Source organism: Aulonocara stuartgranti (assembly GCF_965226115.1).
Source record: "Aulonocara stuartgranti genome assembly, chromosome: 4".
Classification (NCBI taxonomy): domain Eukaryota; kingdom Metazoa; phylum Chordata; class Actinopteri; order Cichliformes; family Cichlidae; genus Aulonocara; species Aulonocara stuartgranti.
The window spans coordinates 35541106-35558569 of NC_138942.1; the positions used below are offsets into that span (position 1 = coordinate 35541106).

Below are 17464 nucleotides of genomic sequence, written 5' to 3' on the forward strand. Positions count from 1 at the left end.
GAAATATGCACATTATTTTTTCCTTTGGTAGGTGGCACAGTGCACTTGTGGCAAGTAAGCAAGCTAGAAGACTGGCAATCTTGCTGGGTATCCAGTTAGCAACACATTAACAAGAGAAGTCTGAGTAAAACCAAAGTTACTTTCCCTAGTAACTAGTTACTTTGAAAGTAACGAGTAACTTGAAGTAACTGAGTTACTTTTGATGGAAGTAACTAGTAATGTAACTAAGTTACTAATTTAAAGTAACTTACCCAACACTGCTCATCACCCTGAACGTACCATCCCCACTGTGAAACATGGTGGTGGCAACATCATTCTGTGGGGATGTTTTCCTTCTACAGGGACAGAGAAACTGGTCAGAGATGATGGGAAGATGGATGGAGCTAAATAGATGGGAATTCTGGAAGAAAACCTGTTGGAGGCTGCAAAGGACTTGAGCTTGGGATGTAGATTTACCTTCCAGGAAGACAATGACCCTAAATATACATTTAGAGCTTCAATGGAATGCTTTAGATCAAAGAATATCCATGTGTTAGAAGGGTCAGTCAAAGTTCAGACCTAAATCCCATTGAGCATCTGTGGCAAGAGTTGAACATTGCTGTTCAGACACGCTTTCTGTCCAATCTGTCTGAGCTTGAGCTGTTTTACAATGAAGAATGGGCAAATATTTCAGTCTCTAGATGTGCAAAGCTGGTAGAGACATACTCCAAAAGACTTGCAGGTGTAACTGTAGCAAAAGGTGGCTCTATGAAGAGCAGGGGTTTGAATAGAAATGCATGCCACACTTTTCCAAATGCTTAGAATTTTGACAACCATGTATTATTTTCATACCACTTCACAATTATGTGCTACTTTGTGTTAATCTATCATAGAAAAGGTCAATAAAAAACACATTTTGTTTGTGGTTGTAAGGTGACAAAATGTGTAAAAGTTCAAGAACTATGATTAATTTTTTAAGGCACCGTAACTTCAAATCACCACACAAGCACACATCAGTTAACATGCATGTACACATATGCAGTTAAAGCATATGTGTACATAGGGCTGCTCGATTATGGCAAAAATGATAATCACGATTATTTTCACTGAAATTGAGATCACGATTATTTGACGATATTTATTTAACCCTTTAAGACCTACTATAGAACCAAGTCCACCAGAGCTTATATTATTATTTTTTTGTACATGCTGTAGTGCCATTTTGGGAGCATTTCAAGTTGCTATACATCAATACAACTGTTATAGCCCATATTTTAATAATATGTATGCATTAAGTCCATAGTAATTACATAAATTGCAAAAAAGTGCAATAAACTACAAAAAAAAATTGAAAATCGCTTTTGTTTTGTTTACATATATTTCTACTTGGAGAAGTTTAAGAGGTTTATCCCTCAAAACTTTAAATACAATAAAGTTGCAAAAAAATAGTTTCCCACCACAGGAAATTTATTTTGAGTGTCTTCATAGTTTTATTTTGGAGATACAGCAATTTTTATATACTGCAGGAAAAACAAAACAATCCTATGATGCAAATTTGCAAAGAAAACAGCAGGTGCATCATTTCACTGTGGGAAGTGTTACGAACAGCTGATAGGAACGGCAAAGCGTGTTTCTGGAATATTATGTTTTTGTTCCTGCAAGTGCTTTTTATGCAATTTTTGCAAAGCTATATGTGGAACGAAACCGTGACCGAGGACAAGCTGATGGCATCAGATGTAAGTACAACTCCTCCGGTTTCATATGCAAAACAAATTATTGCGCTAGCTTACACGGTTCAGGTTCTACAGGGATTTAAAAATAGTTACGCAAAACGGAGCGTGCTGCTCTGACCGGCTTTAAAGGGTTAACAATGACTTTAAAAAATAATATAAAATAGTGTGCAACACCACTGAAGTTTTTTTTTTTTTTAAACTCTCTTTTCAACCAACAGCAGTCACCCTCCAAATAACTTCTGCTTAGCTTTCTGAGCTTCCCTCGGGTCCTCTTAATCAGCGGTCTCCACCCTTTTTTGCGCCACGGACGGTTTATGCCCGACAATATTTTCACGGACCGGCCTTTAACCCTCTGATGCATAGTGGTCACTGGAGTGGACAGCTACTAAAACGTACATATCTCTTTAATGCATTGGTTTCTATGGTGGAACTGCATATTAGCCTTTAGAGTGCTCTCTGCTGCCATGCTCCATTGAGGTCAATTCAGTGTTCAGTTAGTGCAACTGCAAGTAAATTTCCTCTGAATCAAAGATGGCAGACAAACTGTCACCCCTGCCGACCACTGCTGGCATATCCTGTCAATCCTTCTATGCTAAAAGAGCCCAACAGGTAAAAAAAATATGATGATATGCAGTAACATCTAGGGAAGGATATTATCTGTTTGGAATAAGAAATTGTTATGTCTAATATGTAGAAAACTACGATTAACCATGTGTCCACTGTAGTGGACATCATGCATTACCCACTATATTTTTTTAACATAAGTCATAAATTGTCTCACTGTTTTTTGGGACTGTTTTGGTTATAAGTAAGCATATAATTGTTACATTTATAAGCTACTCATTTAAAATATATATTTCTGTGCAGATCAGCTGTAGTTTGAGTTACTATAATAATTATTTTATCATATTTTGTAGACTTCAAATGCAGCAAAGAATAAGGCAGCGTACAGAATAGTCCAGGAAATTCCATCCAGCTCCAGTGATGATGATTTCACTGATGAGTGCAGTGATGATGAGTTCAGTGATAAGTCCAGTGATGATGAGAGTGGCTGCCAGAGCAGAACAGAGACATAGGAACTACGGACAGCCTAGGTGTGATGAACACAGAAGTGTTTGGAGATGCAGAGACTAAGATGTCAGTTTGTGTTTTCTTCCAGCATGCTACTAAGGGCTTGGTAATACTGTCCTGCATCGTTATAGAACTGTGTAGACTCAAAAATGTTTCTCTTGTTGGAGATAGTTTGCCATATTCAGGTGTAGGATTCACAGCTAGGACTGTTGATTGGTTTTGTTATTTACGTCTAAACATTGGGGCCTTATGAGTTGAAAGTTCCAAAAAAATTGCTGAGATGTTTTTCAAAGGATACAAGCAAACAAGTGTTTGTATATTTACAATAGAACACAAGGTAATTAATTTTTATAGTAAATTCACAGTATTTCATGCTAAGTGCTCAGGCGCATGTAGTCCACTGGAGTGGACAAGTTTATAACTTTATAAAAAAACATATTTTTGGGAAAAAAAGAGTTGAACATTTTTTTTCATGTCCTGAGAAGAATAAAAGCACTTAAGAAAAAAATCTTGACCAAGGCTTTCATAATTCATGCATCAGAGGGTTAAGGTGTCGCGGATAAATGAGGGAGGGGCCAATAATCGGCTCAGTCATTTTTAATGATCGTTGAAAGCCCAGATCGTAATCGTGATTAAAATTCGATTAATTGAGCAGCCCTATGTGTACATGCAACTTCAAAAGTTAAAGTAGAGAAAGACTGCAAACCTTAGGAACAATATGGAATGAGTGATAATGTCAGCACCATTCCATGATTTGGAAATATTTGTTTCACTTTAAATCTGTTTTTTTTTCTTAATTGCAAAAACTGTAAAATTTGAATTATCTTTTGTGTCGCTTCAGTGTTCTGTCACTTCAATGACTCCCTCTTGTATCCTTGCTACACATTGGATATAATTTTTCTTACCACGATGATGCATGATCTTTACTCTCAAATCATTTTAATGGCTTCTGAGGAAGTTGCCCCTCCGCTCCAAATTACTGTTTAACAGGCAATTTGTTCTTTCCTCTAGTTTGTTCCTTGATTGTAAAATCTGGTATTTTTGCAAATTTGGCTCAGGGGGACCTGAAAGCCAGGAGACAATTTATTGTATTGGCCACAAACAATCTAATAGAGGCCCATTTCCCATAAATATTAATAAAGATTTCTATCAGAGCAAAAATATCTCTCTCTCTCTCTTAAGTATTTGCTCCTAACCTAGCAGTCATATATAGCCTTTAATTAATCCTGCATTTTTTGTCAAAGATATTTGTCACCATGAAATTAATAGCTTAAAACGGCAACGTATGAACAGATTCACTGAGTAATCAGAAAAGTTTAGCATGAATCTGGACATTAGATTTAAGCTTGAAGTTTTAACCTTATCAAATATCACTTGGTAGAAGCTCCTTACCGTTTGAAGAAATCTCTTCTCAATCTGCTGTCCTCTTTTGCTTGCATCTTTTTTTTTCCATCTGAGACTGACGTTATTCCGTGTTAACTATTTTTTCTCCGTGAAAAACACAGCAACTCATCTTATCCCGGGGTGCCAGGGCGTCGAGCTCCGGATCTCAGCAGAAAAGTGCCAGAAAACGTTGCAGGCTGATCCAGGTATCAGTTTAAAATAAGTTCTCCTCCGTGACGTCAGAGTTGGAACACCGTTGCCTCTGCGTAACCATGGTTACAGGGGACGCTTTGGAGCTCTGCTGCTCAGCAGCAAAAGATTTCAGGTTAAACTCTAAAACCAAATAAAATCAATATACTGTATATGTGTATAGTGTACCGCGTAAGCGTTCGTTTTCTGGAAGAGGCTGTAAAACGGACAGTTAAAATGTGACCGGATTGAGGATATGTCGAGCTGTCGATAAGCACGGCTGTTTTTGTGCTGTTATTTACTGTTAGCCTGTTTTGCTGGCGTTACTGAAGTTGTTTTCAACTGGATGTCACATTGTTGAACTCTGATGATTAATGAATAAACTCTCGATGTGACGATGGTAGAATGTAATTGTAACCCTGTGTTCATTTAGTCGTTTGATACCGTTTAATATCCAGTCCATCTGTTTTGTATTTTGTTTTTAACATGCCCTGGAATAATTTAAAGTTTTACAATGCCGGTGATTTACGACTCTTTCGCGACAGTCAGCTGGGGAGTAAACTGTGGGGTTCTCAGAGGTAGCTCATGTGAGCCAGCAGTGACATCTGTACATGCAGTAGCCTTAAAATACTGATTATTTATTCTCCTGCTAGGTAAGAATTTGTGTTTTATACGTACATTGCTTCTTTCTATATGTTATCGTTTGGTTATGTTATGATGTGTGGTTAATGATTATTATTAGTGTGCTAACCGTGAATAAGGTAGTAAGCTTGAAAATTAGCAGCCATGTTAAGCGGATTTCGGTGATCAAATTCGTGTGTCACTGTTTGGACTATAAACCCATATGGCTTGCACTACTTTCAAGATGTAAGCTAAAGGGGTGTGTTTTAAAAAAGGTGCAAGAATGACCTAACTGAGCGATGTGTGTTCATTGTACAGTAAGTTGTAATTTATGTTGTTGTGCATTTGAACTAGCAGACTGCACTGTTGTTTAGGGGCTATGAGCACACATGGGCTGTGACCCAATCCAGTGACCGCACGCTTCGGGGTACGCGCAGTTCGCGTACTACGTACGGCGCGTACTAGGAAGTAAGAGAAGTGCGGAAATGAGAGGCTTGTGAAATGGGACGGTCTGGCCGTCGTCGCGCTGCTCAGGTTGCCTAGCAACCATGATACTAACCGCGAGAAACGTTAGCTAGCTAACCACGCTAACGAGCTAACCACGCTAACGCCATGCAGCCCAGAGGTGCTGCACGGACTAAAATCCTTTCATTTTCTCAAAAGTTGACAGCGCGCCTTATGTATGAATTCTGGTTGTGCTTGATGGCCGCGAACCGATTTTATGTGGTACACGGCGCTCAGCAATCTGTCCAAAAATGTTTTAGTACGACTTTGGTAAGCTACGGAGCTGCACCGCTTGATGGATTGTCGGAGCATTACGGCTGAGCCTCGCGGAGTGATACGTACTGTGCTTCAACGTAATATTACCCTACTGTGTATAAGGACCATAAATGGCACCTGTTAAGAGACGTGGTTGCGAAGCGGATTTCAAACTCCAGGCTGTCAGTCACGCAGTAGAAGTTGGGAACAGAGCAGCTGTGAAATCTGTCTTTGTTATTGTGCTCAGCGTCTTTTAGTTTACATTTTGACTGCACAATTGTGAGCTTTTTGTTATGCACAAAAACAACATTGTTTTCTTTTATTTATGGAGCATTATTATTTAATAAATGCTCATAATTTATTTTTGAGTAAATTTATGTACATCTGCTCTATGTTAATAAAAGTGTCTGTGTGACATCTGGGACACAGCTTTGACTAAGAACTCTCTTTTTGTTCTTACTTTATGGCTTTAAAAAAATATATCGAGATATAGTAAGTAGTAAGTAAGTAAAATTTATTTATATAGCACTTTTTTAAGACAAAACGCTGTTACAAAGTGCTTCACAAGAAAACATGTCAAACAAACAATATAGCAACATAAAGAAAGTATAAAAGCATATCAAAAAAGCAATAGTACAATATAAATATAAAATAAAACAACATGTTACGCATTAACATTTCCCAAATGCCTGTCTAAACAGATGAGTTTTAAGCTGTTTTTTGAAAGAAGCCATCGTGTCGATGGTGCGTAGTGGGGGGGGTAAACCATTCCACAGTATAGGAGCCAGGGTTTGAAATGCGTGATCCCCCTTTGTTTTCAGACGAGTCCGTGGGATAGATAGACGACCGCTATCAGTGGATCTAAGAGTTCGCTTTGGAGAATAGGGCTGGAGAAGCTCCGAGATATAGATGGGGGCCCCACCTTGTAGAGACATAAACGTAAAGGTGAGGATTTTGAACTTATATCTATACTCAACCGGAAGCCAATGCAGGGATTTTAGTATAGGAGTGATATGGGAAAATTTATTGCTATGGGTCAAAAGCCTTGCTGCAGCATTCTGAACCGCTTGGAGCCGATTTAGTGATATATATCTTATATCGCCATCCAGCTAAAAAATATCGAGATATGAATTTTGGGTCATATCGCCCAGCCCTATCAGGGGGTCCTTTTGTCCCTCTGTGGGGGGATACTCCCACTAGGTTTATATCTGGGACTCTCCACCATTTGACCTTAGAACTGAAGAAGCTTCTCGGATGAGAGGTGAAACGTCTTCAAGTAACTTAAAGAAGTCCAGACGCTTTTCTTTGCAAGCTCCTTTGACTACGATGACCTGGATGACTGAGAACCTTCACAGACATTAGCAGGTGGTGGAGGCCAGCAGGTGGATGAGGGAAGGGGAGGCAAGAGGAGAGACCCGAGGTGGCCGCCGGTCTGAGTGTCAGGTGAACTGAACTTCAGGTAAGAAGTTATGACCTGCAGTCTATGTTGGTCAGATATAAACCAAGTTTAGGTGGAGTTTTATTTTTGTTGTGCTGACTTTTTACAGTCAGTTACAATAACTCGTACTGCGTGCTAGCTAGCATGATGGAGTTTCTATACAGCTGGGTGGGTGCTATGATACTACTGATAGTAGAGTTGCCAACCGTCCCGTAAAAAGACGGAATCGTCCCACATTCAGAGAAAATATTACGCGTTTCATATTGAGCTGAAAAGGAATGCAGTTTGTCCCGTTCCATCCTACCTGACAAACCATCCTACCCATTGTTTCTGCGCATGCGCACAACACGAAATTAAGTGGCAAACCGTACTACCTTTGTGAATATTAGCCAGAAAAATATTCTGACGGGTAAAATTAAGTGCCAGACCATCCTACCTTTGTGAATGTGACCTACAAGCATACTAACAGCTAAAATTTAGTGGCAAATCGTCCTACCTTTGTTAATCTGAGCTAGAAGCATATTTTCACAGCTAAAATTCAGTGGCGAACCATCCTACCTTTGTGAATATGAGCTACAAGCATACTCTGATGGGCAAAGTTAAGTGGCAAACTGTCATACCAACTTAAATTTGTGCTGGAATTTTTCTGTGACAGCAGAAATGTGCATAAACTACTTACGGTAGGACATTTTGCCAAAGTAGGATGGTTTGTCAGAACACCGTACTTCAGTTAGAAAGGAAAAAGACACAAAGCTGGATTTATTCTGTCGTTACGCTGTCAGCTGCCTCTTCTTCTCTCATTCTCTCCCCCTCCCTCACCTGTTTCTACTTCAATCATGAATCTGATCAATGATCAGCTGATTGGCTCTCTTGTTTGTTTATCGCCCACTTTGCGCCAGAAAAAGGAAACCAGCGGATGTCGCTCTAAACAACAGCAGCACGTTTAAGCTTGATCGGGTGTTGTTAGAATTTATTTAATATTAATTTCTACTATCAGCTGATGTTGGTTTGGATATGTGGTGAGAGGGAAACATGAAGATGAAACCAGGAGATGTCCTTACTGAATCATCAGAGCTGAACAGGTGATGGAGAAACAGGTTTACCTTTCAGGTGACATGAATGAGTTGAAGGGAAGTTATGAACTGTTTCTGAGAGACAAATAACACCAGGATCCTTTTCTAAGTAGCCGACAGCTGGTAACTATGCAGGGGCGGGTCTAGCAAAGCTTTGTCAGGGGGCCAGGTAGGGCATTAACAGGGAAAGGGGGGCACAAAGAAATACTTCCTTATTCTCATTTAAAATGTCTGGCTGTTATTAAATAATTATCTGAAGCTTACAACCAAAGTTTTTATCTGACGTAAAATGTATAGAAATCATACATATACCAACAAGACTGTACATCACTGTCACAACAGCATTTGTTTTCATTCAAAGGCTTTATGGTTTTCCTATAATACCTGGGGGGCCGGTCTCTAGTCAAAATGCCCGGGCTGATTTTTTGTCCCAGTCCAGCCCTGGGCACGACACGCAGTGAATTAATCTGAGAAGGTGCATTAAAAAATAAATGGCCGCACCAGCGGTGCACATCGCAAATCAGCTCACATAGACACATTAGTTGTGCCGCTTCTTAATGACGGTATCTTAGCTAACAACCCTAACAATCAGATTCAACTTGTAATTGGGTTAAAATAACTTAGCCTACTGGTGAGAGGGACGTTATTATCTTTCTACATTCCGACACTTCAAAAGCTTCAGCAGCTGTGCGCTCAGCGCAGCATCAGCACCACGGAGATACACGGATACATCCGTAGACTCGAGACAGAATTCACAATGTGTTTTTGGGACTTTCAGGTGTTTGGACCAATGTTTTATTTTCTGATCAAACCAGAAATCTTTAATGAGCAGCTGGATTTGTCTCACATTAACTGGCTGAGTTAATGCCAGTTAATGCAACATCGAAGCAGCTGGAATCCACAGCTGTGTGTGTTCATGGAGCTGCATGTTCACCTGCTGGACATCACTACCTGACAAGTTTGACTATCTTCAGAACATTGCAGAGGCCTTATTGACAGTATTTGGCTCTACATGTCTGTGTGAGCAGATTTTCTCTCACATGAATCCTCAGGTAGCCTCTGAATGCTGGACACTGGGAGACCCGTGTCTCTGAGTGGGAGACCAGAGATCACATTAACATGTGTGTCTCTGTATTAACAAACATGCCATATTGGCCCAGTTTATTTTTCTTATCATTGTTGTGAGGAGACCATAAACAGCATTTGTATTTTCTGTTGTACAGTTCATTTGCTCTTATGGATAAAATGTGTTTTTTTTGTTTCAAAATAGCTGATAACTATTCGCTGACAGATGCCAGCATCTGCAAACAAATATAATCCTATAAAGTGGTTCTATATAGTGTGTAACTGTTCATATAGAGCGTTATTAAATTTATTGCTAATGCAATCATATGGCACATTGACTTCTGAGGAAATTTTAGATGCACTCGTCATCAGAAAAGTTGCCGACCCCTGATATAGATGTATCATATATAAGAGACAAATGTTGTTCCTTCAGTATGTTGGCATTATTACATTTGGCTCAATGCTTACATATATGTGTAAAAACAAATGTACGAGCTGTGATAACTGTGTCTGATAGAATGAAGAGTCGACTGATATATGAAATATTCCTTTATTGGGTGAGAAAACCAACATTCCACAGGCCACAATTGACAATCTGATAGACTCCATGCGACGATGTGTTGCACTGCATGAGGCAAATGGTGGTCACACCAGATACTGACCGGTTCTGGGTCCCCAGACCCCCAATAGCGCAAAAAACTGCACATTCCAGGGTGGCCTTTTGTTGTGGGCAGTCTGAGGTACACCTGTGCACTACTCATGAGGTCAGATCAGCATCCTGATGTGGCACACCTGTGAGGTGGGATGGATTATCTCAATATAGCAGATGTGCCCACTACCACACATTTGGACTGATTTGTGACCACTGTTTGGGAGGGATGGTTATATTGTGTATCTGGAATGAATTTTAGGTCTCTACGTCCATCCCATGGGGAATGGGAGCAGTAACAAAGGTGTTGCGTTTATATTTTTGTTGAGTGTATAAAGCATATAAACAGTTACAGCAATATGATGCAACAAACACAGCAGCTACTGATCCAAAATACTCAAAGCTTCATAGAACTGAAACCAGCATTTATTTTAGCTCCATTCTGCTGCTGATACAGACTTTAGGTTTCTGAACATTAAACTTGTTGCTGCCTTTCATAGTGTGTAGCTTGAAGGCCCTGAGTACTCTGAGTACTTTCTCCCACACTGGAAACACTGGGATGATCACATTATTTGAACATTACCTAATAAGACTGATTCAGCACAGACAGTTATGTTAAACTTTTCTAGCAGTCCTTCACAAACAGGGAACAGTCTGTCTATTCTCTCCATCTGTCAGCTGCTGCTGGCTCTTCCTCCTCCTCTTCCTCACACACTGCTGAGTTTGTCCTGGTGGATCATCAGGGGTGCAAAACCTCACAGATGATGTGCAGCAGTGGGTCCCTCAGTCTGTCCTCACTCTGGACACTTGCAGTCGTCACACATGGAAATCAAATGTGTGATAAGCTGCAGGATTCAAACACAAGTGTAACTTATAAACACATGTTCATACTTTTATTCCACAATCAGAGAGAAAGAAACAGAGAGAGAGTGCAGGACAGACAGACAGGTGACAGTCTCAGGTGTACACACTGCTACACAACAGCACCAGAGAAGCAGGATTTAGTGTTTGTGTTATTACGAAACAAGAAGAGTCCCAGATGGTGCAGTGGACACATGTGTGACTGCTGTGATTAAAGCATCTTTCTTTCAGCTTAACGAGTGAACCGTCAGCTCGTTCAAACACACGTTAAAGTGCGTTTGGCTCGACACCACCGAACAGAGGCAGCAATATAACACAGCTCACATTAACAGTGCAGTGGATCCTGCTTGTGCCGTGATGTTCAGGACCGAGCAGCATCACTGACTTTCAGCTTGTTGTGTTTGTGGATATATGACTGACTTTAATTATCCACAAAATCATCACATTCTCTGTCAGATTAAGGTCGACTATCTAACGGCGTATATTTTAAAGTAAAGGCTTTAAAACCAAGTTAGTACATTCACAACTAATGTCACATAACTTTGCCGACATGTGGCCAACAGTAATGTTTTAATGTTCTTCATTATTAAACATAAATAAGTGACATCATATACAGTAAACTTACTTTTGAAAGTTTACTCTTCGGCTGCTCCGCTTCTGCCCTCTGCCGTGTTTTTCGGCAAAATTATCCACACCCACCACCGCGCTATGAATTGTGGGATATATGGGACCACGAAGTGTACAGCGGACCACACTTCAAATTTGGGGAAATCGACGGCGCATTTGGAGTACACTTCAAATTGGGACAGCCGTCGTCACGTCGCTGTGACGTAATAGGTTTCAAAATGCGTACTCAGGAGCGTGCGGTCACTGGATTGGGACACAGCCAAGGTCTGTAGCTGTGTCAGAGCAAGCTTGTGTGAGCCAGCGGTGATATCTGTACACGCAGTACCTTTAAAATACTCGTGTGTCATTCTCCTGCTAGCAGTGGAGGAGACTTCTGCTGAGGAAGAGGCCCTGCTGTCCTGCCGTCTTACTGGTGCCATTGAGGGATCAGCGGCTGCTATATATTCTCCTCGACCTCGAGTATTTGGACTGAAGGACTCACAGACACGTTTTATATTTAGCTCTATACATTTTAAAAAGATTTTTTAAAAATATTTTCTTATTCACAAAGGCTGTATGGAGACATTTTGGTTATTGCCACAGACGCTTTCTCTTACTACGGATGGAGGATGTTGCGGTTTTACAACCCATGAACTGAGAAACGACTCAATAAGTAATATGTTCACATATTCCAGTGTTAAACACAAGTGAGTCTCAATTGAGTGAAGTGTTGGTAACTGATGCCAATATTTTTCTTCTGTTTAAATCCCATTCATATAAGGGACCCTAATTTTATCCTGCTACAAACATATTCACCCAGTGTCATTTAAGTTTCCTGTAAACTACACATGTAAAGCGGATGTGAGAGAGGCTGTGATGAAGTCCTGGAGTTTTTAACGATGTACGTGCTCCAGTCCAGAAATTTGTATTATATGTTGGACACAGGTGGTAAAGTGCTGTCACACCCTGAATAAATTGTCCTCTGTTCTTTGGTAAGCTGACATATTTGTTACATAATCATATGGTTTATCAGAGGGGAAGTGCGAGTTTTAGAATACTGGAGCCTAAGGTTAGGTGCAATAATATTCAGCCGTAATATTAGCTTATAACTAGGTCTTGTCAGTTAGCCAGTGTTGTGTCAAAAAGTCATGTCTGCCATAAACTCATTTTCGGTATTTGTCAAAAACCAGTTGATCATATTTAACCCTCCTGTTATGTTGGTTTCCAGGAACAACAGTTATGCTTCTGGGTTAATTTGACCCGGGGCAAATTTACTCATCCAAAAGTGTAGGAAACACTGGCATTGATTATTTTACAATTTTCTTTTATAATTTAGATTTTTTTCGTTTTCTGCAGTGATGCAGATGACATGTGACATCTCTTCTGTTCTGGGTCAATCTGACCCGCAACATAACAGGAGGGATAAACTGCTATAGACAACTTTTTGGTCTATAATATGTGAAACATGTCATATGTGTCCCTCATGAGTGATATTGAGTCATCTTGTGCCACAAACAACATTCCTGTCACAAGGTAGAAGCTGCAATCACTTTTTGGCAGTGATTTTTACGTCGTATTTATTCATTTGACATTAAAATTACTTTTTTAAAGAGTAATCTGGCCAAGAGGACAGCAGAAATTGCAACAAATATAATAATAGTTCTCTAAACATATTTTAAGTGTCCCAAAAGGACTGGGTTGGTTTTAATATAGTTACAATAACACAGAGTTATAAATATACTTGAAAAAATGGGTCGTTATTAAACTTGATATATAGCCTTTTGTAAATCATGTTCACTAAAGTCTATTTACCAATATAAGTAAAGACATTGGAAATCAGTTTTTGTCAGACGATCACTTTTTGGCACAACACCGGAGGTAAAACAGGTATGATCCTTCATATCTGGAGTGTGAAGGTGCAGACATAAATTCAGATATCTCTGGGATGTTTAAGAGTTTAGAATTTCTCTGGTTCATTAGCTTTATTCAGATAATTCAGTAATCACTCAAGATTAGTTCACTAGTACTCCTGAATTCAAAGAAATAGTCAGGGTATTCGGCGCTTTGCTTTCCCACAGGCGAACTCAGGTGAAATGAAAGAAGTATTGGATGCCCTCCTCCTCTGGCACAACGATAACTCACAAAAGCTCCTTGGAGTAAAGAGATCAGGTTCAGAAGTGGTTCTTTCTAAGAACGTATATCTGTATTTATAAATGACATATTAAGGATGAGTGATGCTTAAATAATGAGGAAATTAAGCAGTGACCAATGACACATTTAACAATGTGTCATTTTTATCCACTATTCTATGTTTATTTATGAGTACAAGATGCTTTTTTCTATCAAATACCTAAAAAATGACTCACTGCACCTTTAAAAATACTAACTTAAATAAACCAAGATAACCCAGCAGTCCATAGGAAATAATGTGTGCACTAAATTTGTCACTAAATTTATTGTCACTGCAAATGTAAAAGGAAACATAAATGAACCACAGAGGAAGTGACATGACTTTGAGGACAGATGTGATCAGGTGGAAAGTGCAGAAAGCTGACTGATGTCCATCTGTGGCTCCATTCAAAGTTGGCCTGTCCTGTATCAGGCATTCAGGATTTTCTTTTATGGCCATTTAGCTCTTATGGCATGAACTTGCTCAGTGCATTATTATTGGCGTTTCTACAGTCTGATATTTGTTTAATAATTGATTGATACAGTGCATCAAATAAGTTGATAAATAAGATGTTAAAAACTTCATCATCATATCAAACATGATCGATTTGGAGCAAGTTTATTTGGCACATGCTGACTGCATTCTAATTGTAACCAGAACAGGAGGCGAGAGCAGAGAACGAGAGTGCAGCAGTTTAGTGAAAGGAACAGGAAAGGTGAAGAAGAGGTGAGCATCCAAAAGACGAGCAAGAGGACAGTTCCAAAGGAGACATGACGGCACAATAAAAGCTGTAAGAGCAGAGATTCATTTTTACTATTTTTTTCTTTAGGTTTTACTCCCGCTGCTTACAGTAAATCAAATATATAGTACAAACAAGAAAAACTCAAATTGCATTGTTGTTCAGTATAGCTCTGTGACTTCAACCTTTAGCTAACGTATAATGTTTGACATTTTTTATAACTGTGACTATAAAATATAGTCAATAATATTAAAAAGGTGCTGTTACTGAGTGAAACTTCCAAAGATTTCAGGTCTGGATTTAGCCCCAGTGCTATGCTGGACATAAGCAACTGTGTTAGTGTGACGCCCTGCATATTTGAAGCATTGCAATAAACTTCTGTTCTTACTGAATCTGTAACATTGCCTTGATCTGCCTACATCATTTTTTAAATAGTTTATGTTGTTAAATGAGTTTTGTGTCACTGTGCACAGAGAGAAACTCACCTGATGTAGTGGTAATGCGTTATTCACCACTAGATGGAGACAACCTGGCACAGGTATTTTCTCTACACACGAAATTTCACACTGAAAAGCATTGGTGGGAATTTTTGTTTACATAGTAAGCAAAAGAAAAAATGTCTTGAGGTCTTTCCAGTGTTTTCAAAATTGTGTTTTTCAGATACACGTCAAAATTTAATACAGACAAACACACACACAAAACAACAAAATATGTCAAATTACATGCACGTCTCATTCACTTTTCAATTTCATGGAAAATAACTTGTGTTATTCATGACATGATATCATTTAAAATAACTTTGTCAGGCCAGTGAATAGCTGCCACATAAGTATAAATCTAAATCATGCAAGTGTAATATAGAAAAAAAACACAAACAGTTGTGCTGTTAGTTCATAATAAATGGGTAGGGGTGTATAGTCAGTAAAAGCCACCAAGGCTCTGCCGAGCTCCAAACCTCCTCTGCCACAAACAGAAGCATCAAAAATGTGCGCTGGGAGCTTCATGGCATGATTTCTACAGCCACACAAATCTATATGTATGTGGCCAAGAACCTCAGTCCATGTAGAGTATCTTAGCACAGTTTACTTGTGTCAGTTAGGTCAGCTAGTGGGATGGCAGAGAGGGCAGCCTTTACATTATTTTATTGTAGAGTGACTGGAACTGCCTATGAGCTTCTAATCAGGCAGAGATATTGACAGAAGGAAATATTTCAAAATAAAAAATAAAAAAAATTACTTTTTTAAATTTCAAAGGAAATACATTGATGAAAATCAAAGAAGAGAAATATTTATGTGATGTTCCATTTTCCTGAGAACTGATTGGCTGTGATGACTCCTTCAAGTACTACATGCTACTTTGTCCTGCTAGTTAAGCCTGCTGTCTGTTCTCAGGCCTCCTCCTGCTTCACTGGCATAAATCCATCACCAGAGGGCTCCACTGACCTGCCTGTTGACATCAGAGCACACCCCTGTGTCATGTGACCTGGCTGGAGTTGCAAAGCTGGACTCAGACCTGGCCCAGGCAAGTTCAAAGACAGTTGTGGTAGAGAGAGCAGGGAGTATAGTAGAGCACTGGAAGGATGAGGTGGAAACAGGAAGCGTGTAGATTCAGTGGATTTGGCATCCTCCATCTGTCTCCATGCTCTCTTTACTGGCCTTCTAAAAATCACTTCTAAAAACTTTTCCTGTAGCTGTGTAGCTGCTTTTGTTTAAATGTTTAGCATTTAGAATTCAACTTTACTGTCATTACACATGTCTAAATACAGGGTAACAAAATACAGTTTGCATCTTATCAGTAAGTGCAATAAGAGCAAATATACAGATGTACTACATATATACAGATGTATCGGTGTGAGGTAAACAGATCTACAGAGTGCTATGAATATATCTACAGCAGTGGAAGCGTAGCTCTCTGAACAGACTACAATAGTGAACATGGGTGTCAGGTTGACACTGTGCCCGCTGCACACTACAAGGTTAACAAGTTCCTCTCGACTGAGCCCAGACGGACTAGCCACAGACATTTTCTACATTTACAGAATAAATAAGTTTGTGTATTTCCTAAATATTTCGTTCTTGTTATTTTGTTTTGCACAAAAGCGAAATACAATCAGGAGCGTTGTCATGAAGCTTTTCCTGAAGCTGCCTCCACTGAGTGAGCAGCGGCGCCCTCTGCAGTTTGTGTGTGGAAGTGCAAAAGCTTACAGCACCTGGTATTCCCAGGCGGTCTCCCATCCAAGTACTGACCGGGCCCGACCCTGCTTAGCTTCCGAGATCAGACGAGATTGGGCGTGTTCAGGGTGGTATGGCCGTAAGCGAGGGAAGCCCGCTATAAAAGACCTTTTATACTTGGCAAATGTCACGCACTTTAAAATATAGTATTGTGCTAAGCTTCACATGTTACAGCGAAAACATGCAAACCTTTGTTGTGAACTGCAGCTTCAACACTGAGCTACAAAAATGCTTTTCCCGCGGTAACGTCACCATAATAACACATGTTACTTTCTCACAGCACAGTGTTAAAGTGACAGAGAGCACACAGTGTGTTAGGACCATTTGGAAGTCCAACATTTTTGTGCTTTGGAGAATTCAACTTGTATACAGGACATAAAAAAACGTAAGCACGACCGTGTCATCACAGCATGTATAAAAAGGCTGTTTCTGAAACAGTCCCTCGCTTACGGCCACACCACCCTGAACACGCCTGATCTCGTCTGGTCTCGGAAGCCAAGCTGGGTCGGGCCTGGCCAGTACTTGGATGGGAGACTGCCTGGGAATACCAGGTGCCGTAAGCTTCTGCACTTCAAGACACAAATGACAGTTTAACCCTTGTGCGCCCGCCTGTTCTCGGGGCGTGGGGCGTGGTGACCCCCCGAGGGGCGTGTGTGTTATTATGATGATTAGGGTGGGGGTCGCTAGGACCCCCGAGGGGCGCTTGTGTTATTACGACGTCGGCGGCGTCTGGGGAGCGTCGGTGCGTGAAGCGGCGTAGTTGGGACAGTACGTGACGGCGCAGTTGGTGCACACGTACACTCGGCACTCGTGGCACAGGATCTTGGTCTTGACGTCTTTGCTCTTGGGACACACGCGGCACCTTCGCCTCTTGACCGGAGAGGAGTCGTGTGGCGT

At 40.2% G+C, this 17464-nt stretch overlaps 1 protein-coding gene and 2 long non-coding RNA genes across 5 annotated transcripts in view; all 3 read left to right on the top strand.

Annotated features, from left to right (window-relative positions):
* The first annotated feature begins 2062 nt into the window (after window positions 1-2062).
* LOC309704372 lies at window positions 2063-3297 on the top strand. Its single transcript, XR_014276198.1, has 2 exons — window positions 2063-2321; window positions 2630-3297. It is a non-coding gene; the product is annotated as an uncharacterized lncRNA (long non-coding RNA).
* A 1600-nt stretch (window positions 3298-4897) lies between these two features.
* The window catches only part of fbxl16 (F-box and leucine-rich repeat protein 16), a 210294-nt gene continuing 197727 nt past the window's right edge, over window positions 4898-17464 (top strand). Inside the window, exons 1-2 of one of the 2 annotated variants that reach the window (XR_014276407.1) lie at window positions 4898-5008; window positions 7091-7155. Coding sequence is in view for 1 of the 2 variants with exons in the window: in XM_082530514.1 (XP_082386640.1) it covers window positions 7122-7155 (34 nt within the window). In the remaining variant the exon portion in view is untranslated. The remainder of the gene's footprint in view (window positions 5009-7090; window positions 7156-17464) is intronic. The other variant, XM_082530514.1, reaches the window with a different exon arrangement.
* LOC309705026 overlaps window positions 11621-17464 on the top strand; it is a 29086-nt gene continuing 23242 nt past the window's right edge. The window contains exons 1-5 of one of the 2 annotated variants that reach the window (XR_014276434.1): window positions 11621-11712; window positions 11807-12134; window positions 14255-14387; window positions 14810-14874; window positions 15728-15857. This is a non-coding gene — a long non-coding RNA (uncharacterized lncRNA). The remainder of the gene's footprint in view (window positions 11713-11806; window positions 12135-14254; window positions 14388-14809; window positions 14875-15727; window positions 15858-17464) is intronic. The other variant, XR_014276435.1, reaches the window with a different exon arrangement.